The 5,675-nt window shown below is 36.6% G+C and overlaps 1 protein-coding gene across 2 annotated transcripts in view; it reads right to left on the reverse strand.

The window, feature by feature from the left end:
• Window positions 1-426: 426 nt before the first annotated feature.
• The window catches only part of TAB3 (TGF-beta activated kinase 1 (MAP3K7) binding protein 3), a 51,323-nt gene continuing 46,074 nt past the window's right edge, over window positions 427-5,675 (reverse strand). For both annotated transcript variants that reach the window (XM_004386233.2, XM_023740565.1), the window contains one exon: window positions 427-4,614. In XM_004386233.2, the coding sequence (XP_004386290.1) occupies window positions 4,466-4,614 (149 nt within the window). In that variant the 3' untranslated portion in view covers window positions 427-4,465. The remainder of the gene's footprint in view (window positions 4,615-5,675) is intronic.

Genomic DNA, 5,675 nt, shown 5'->3' on the forward strand with positions numbered 1-5,675 from the left:
ATGGTCTGAGACTGGAGGAACCCTGGAAAGCATGGCCCCTGGATTCTCTATCAGCCCAGAACTAAAACAATTTCCCAGGCCAACTCTTCAAAGATTGGACTGGACTATGGGACATAAAATGATACTTGCGAAGAGTGTGCTTCTTAGCTCAAGTAGATACATGAGTCTAAACAGGCAGCTTCTGTCTGGAGGTGAGATGGGAAGGCGGAGAGTGCTAGGAACCGGTTAAATGGACATGGGAAATCATGGGTGGAATGGAGGAGTGTGCTGCCACAGTACAGGGAGAGCAATTAGGGTCATGTAACAATGTATGTACACATTTTTGTATGAGACTAACCTGAAATGTAAACTTTCACTTGAACTACAATAAATAAACAAAAAAATTATTTCTAGCTACACAGAAAAAATGCAGAATGTAGTGTTTGCTTTTAGTTTTATTAATTTATTTTGCAGGAATCTTTGACTCTCTGAATATGTACTGTTTGTAGGTACGATGCATGCATAGCTTTTTTAAATGCCTTTGTACAATTTCATCTCAAAATAATTTCATTCACAGCATACACAGAGACCTAACAGACACATGGTATTTACAAGATTTAATAAGTTCTTGCTGTTTTAATGAAGAAACTGACCAATTCTTTTACAGTAGGGAAACACAGACATTAGATGTCATTATAAATAAAAATTCAGAATTGTTCAGTCTCAAAGCAACTTTTCATGGCTTTAGAAATTAAAATTGAGTCATCATTCTATTAATCTCTGATTGCCCAAGCCATGCAAAATCTACTTGTATTAAATACTTGGGGATGCAAATAATATGAAAAAAAAAATGCATGTTTGGTGAATGTGAAAACATCATCAGAATTAAATTTTACAATATGAAAATACTGTTAATTCTTTCAAAAAGATACAGTAGTGGTGCAACACAGACAGTGCCCAATTTATTCAGATTTTTTAAAGTAACATTTCAATTGTTTTTCTTCCTCTACGGACATACAGACACACACTGCAACATGGACTCATTCAAGGTCAGAACAATGGTACAATGTTAAAATAATTCAGTTTTTAACTATAAAGGGCCATTTTCACATTCCAGGATACATCATTGATATTTTTAAAGGAGAACGTTTCTATGCCTTATATTCTTGCTTTTCATTTATATTGTCAAAAAGACATTACACTTACCTTTTAAAATACTATATAAAATTGAGCTGCCACAGAAAATTGGATATGAACCCTAGATAACTGTGACAACACAACAACAAAATTTAAGGAAACATTGATTTCTTTTAATAATTAAAAAGTACTAAAATTGAGACCAGCTCCTTAAAAAATTATTAAACTGCTCATCACACTTCCCATTTCTTTCAGGGAAATAAACAAACAAATTAGCAACACTTTCCCCACCATCATTAATCTGCTCTAAAACTACATTTTTACAAGGCATTTCTTTAAAACCCCCGCCTCTACTCTCTCCCATACAAGGTCAATATAAATTCAAAACGTTTTACAATGCTTAGAAAGTTTCTGGCTCCTCTATTCCCACTTTAAACTTTGAAGAACTATGCCATAATTTAAGGGGCAATGTACTTTAACAGAATGGCAACTGTGCTTTCTAAAAACCCAGTTTACAAAACAGCGAACTAATGTAAAATGTACAGTCAGATCTTATGTTACTATCAGACTATTTGTATTTTCAGAGAAAACTCTGACTAGAAACAAGAAGTGTGCCAACGGATCAAAAGAACATCGGCACCTCAGCAGCCAGGCATCATCCAATTTTTATCCTCCCACTTTTATGCCAATTATCTGTACATACCAATCTGACTAGGAGATGCTTTTGAAAAGGCATCCTGAAAGCTGGGTGAATTCTTGTTCAAAGTGGCAAGAAGCAGTCTACATATGGGACATAGTTAAATATATCAATTAATCAGTGTCAAATAATTTTGCTTATTTTACAAACTGAACACAGCCTAGGCTGGCATATGAAATTTGTGCACAATCAGAAATTACCACATTCAAAACTTCCTTAAAATCCATCCCTGATGTCTCATACCCCACCCTCCACACCTATCAAATTGACTGTTTGCTCATTTTTCCTGGCAGGTGAAAACAATGATTGACTAGGTATATTACCAAAGGACTGAAACCATGCATCTACTGTATGATAACAGCTTATTAACCCTGATGTATTTTCATGCACTAGTTTTAAAGTCATCTACATGGTGTTAATAAAGCATCAAACAGTTTTCATACATGCTACTTTCATTCTCAACTGACAACTGCCAAGTTAACTGCTGCCACTTCAGCATATCACTATGAATACTGGTAAACCTTTAGCTAGAACACCAAGCAGTATATATATTTTTTCCCTATATTGTTACTTAAAACCAAGTGGGGTTGACCATCACTAAACAGATAGGAAACCATACAAAGGCAAAGGCATTGGCATATTACAGAACAATAGGACCGACAGGCTGTTACTGAAGATATAGGACTAACAGATAGCAGTGTTACAAAGCGTTAAAGCCCATCTGCTTTCTCATCATTTTCACAGTTTTGCCAGTTGTTGTACGAGAGATGTTTTATCAGTGTAATTACATAACCATGTTTACTTTGTGAGACGAGTGGATATATTTTAGGGAATTTTCCCCATATGAAAAAATGTTTTCAAAGCTGTAGGTGGAGTGTGAAATTATGGTTTTTGATGGAAAAGTATGATGAGTTATTATGCCTTTGGTTTCATTATGCTGTTAAGTGCAGCTTGTTTTTCCAGGTCTGCCAGAGATTACTGCTAAATTAAAATACAATGACTTGAAGAAAGAGAGAGAGTGTGTGTGTGTGTGTATGTGTGTGTGTAGGGGGGCACATGGTATGGGAGAGTGAATATTCCTAAGGTTATAACCTCAGGTGAAATCCTTTAGGATTGGAAAACCTACCATCCTTTATTGCTGTTTATATTCACCAAAATGAGGGGAGATTCCAAAATCCAATTCTGGGCTAGGAAGGAAATCCAACAATGGTAGAGACCTTAATTAAATGTGCTAGTATTCATTTTCTAGTGATGTACCCTCGTGAGCCACATGATTTTATATCTGTTCAGTTATCCACACCCTAAAGTTCTGGTTTCATAAATAAGGGGTGCTTTACTATTATCTGAACTACCTGAACAAACTCAGTATTATCTCTGAATACAGTATGCTCAATTTAAAAAGTTCTTAGTTTCAAGTACTCTGTACTTATCTTCCTCAATAACATTTCTTGACTAGCCTTGTCTTCCTCCCCAAATAAGGCAGTATGCAACTTTATCATTATTGGCCAACTGTAATTTCCCTCACACTGGTATATTAACATACTTGCAAATAAATCTTTATTGAACAGCTAATATTGATCATTTTTCCACTAAATTAGGATTATGGCACAAAGTATTATCTGTGCTGTAAACATTATGAATTCTGCAAAAAATTGGAAGGAGGAAAAAAGAAAAGCCCTATGGCCTGCAAACATGTCTTATAGAACCACAGCAGAGCTCCAGATTTCCAAATGGATTTTGGAATGGGTTTACATTTGGCACAGATTCACTGTGCTATTAGCAAAGCGCAGTTTTACAAGAATGTCATTTATAAAAAATCATACTTTATAGGGACTTGCTCGCTTATTTTAAAACCAATGGCCTCGTCAAAGCATGCAGTAACTTAAAAAACATATCTGTTATGTGGCATAATTCGGACTTAGTTACCAGTGTTGATACAGTTTGATGAATCATTGTACAAGCAAAAGGGATCTTACCACCTGATTGTACTTTAGAACAAAGGGCATGAAATGCCTAATTCCCAACAGCTACAAATCACATTTTCGAACATCTCATTTGTGTGTATGTACGTGTGTTTGAAATTACCCCTGAAAAAAGCAGCAATTACAATACCCTTATTATTTTACCCCCTCTCAAAAAAAAAATAATCATATTCTGGGTGCTTTCTCCTGTCTTCCTCTTTAGCAGGAAGCAAATGGAAGAAGCATGGGGAGGGAGCCTTTGTTTTCCAGAGAGCTGTGACCAGAAGAGTCTGCCCTGGCAATTCACAGTTTGTCTGCATAAACTGTAACATTTTACACCATGATTGAAAGTTCTAGTTTAAAAAATAAGGGTCACTCAGCAGTAACTCTAACAATAGGGATTCCACAGAAGAGCTCTTGACTTATCTGTGTACATTCTTTCAGGAGTGAATCCTTTCCCGGTTTCAAGTATCCCTTTCTATCTCTCACTATGCAATGAGTTAAGAAAGGGAAGAAAAAAAAAAATCCCCATTTTTCCTTTAGTGAGCACAAGTGGATACAGTGTCATTCTTCCTCCCCCTGTGTAATCTGAAATGAAAAGGCTGGGCCGATGAGTAGATTCCCGAAGCTTCCTTTTCTTAGGATGGGTACTCAAAAAGTCACTCGCAACCTGGTGTGGACTCTTCTGAATTCAAGTGTACCGTGGCATCTCACACTGCTCACAGCGATTTAGTGCAGGGTGGTTCAGAAAGGTGCAGCTATCACAATTCCAGGGCGCCCCTTCATAGTCTTCATCTCGTGGTTGTGTCCGAGGACTCGGCTTGGAGCCAGTTAGATGCTCTGAGGGAAGTGAGGATTAAAAAGAGAGAAAGAGAAAACAGATGAATTCTTTTTTTCAATTATAATCCATGTTGAAATTAAAAATTACCCAAAAAGATGAAAAGGCCCCGAATAAATCAAGCATTACTCAAGAAGAAGAACAAAGTGGGAGGCCTCAGACTACCTGATTTTAGAACCTATTATACTGCCATGGTAGTAAAAATAGCCTGGTATTGGCACAACAACAGATACACAGACCAATGGAAGAGAGTTGAGAATCCAGACATAAATTTAGCCACCTATGAGCAGCTGATATTTGACAAAGGTCCAAAGTCCATTAATTAGGGAAAAAGACAGTCTCTTTAACAAATGGTGCTGGCGTAACTGGATATCCATCTGTAAAAAACTGAAAGACCCATACCTCACACCATGCACAAAAACTAACTCAAAATGGATCAAAGACTTAAATATAAAATCGAAAATGATAAAGATCACGGAAGAAAAAATAGGGACAACGCTAGAAGACCTAATACATGGCATAGACACAATACGAACCATAAGTAACAATGCACAAGTACCAGAAGAGAGACTAGATAAGTGGAGCTCCTAAAAATCAAACACTTATGCTCATCAAAAGACTTCACCAAAAGAGTCAAAAGACAACCTACAGACTGGGGAGAAATATTTGGCTATGACAAATCCGATCAGCGTCTAATCTCTAAAATCTACAAGATACTGCAAAACTTCAACAACAAAAAGACAAATAACCCAATTAAAAAATGGGCAAAGGATATGAACGGGCACTTCACCAAAGAAAACACTCAGGTGGCTAACAGATACACGAGGAAATCCTCATGATCATTAGCCATTACAGAAATGCAGATCAAAACTACAATGAGATATTATCTCCCCAACAAGGCTAGCATTAATCCAAAAAACACAAAATAATAAATGTTGGAGAGGTTGTGGACACACTGGAACACTTATACACTGTTGGTGGGAATGTAAAATGATACAGCCACTTTGGAAATCGATTTGGCGCTTCCTTAAAAAGCTAGAAATAGAAGTACCATACGATCCAG

The sequence above is a fragment of the Trichechus manatus genome, unplaced genomic scaffold (assembly GCF_000243295.1).
Source record: "Trichechus manatus latirostris isolate Lorelei unplaced genomic scaffold, TriManLat1.0 scaffold00159, whole genome shotgun sequence".
Taxonomy (NCBI): domain Eukaryota; kingdom Metazoa; phylum Chordata; class Mammalia; order Sirenia; family Trichechidae; genus Trichechus; species Trichechus manatus.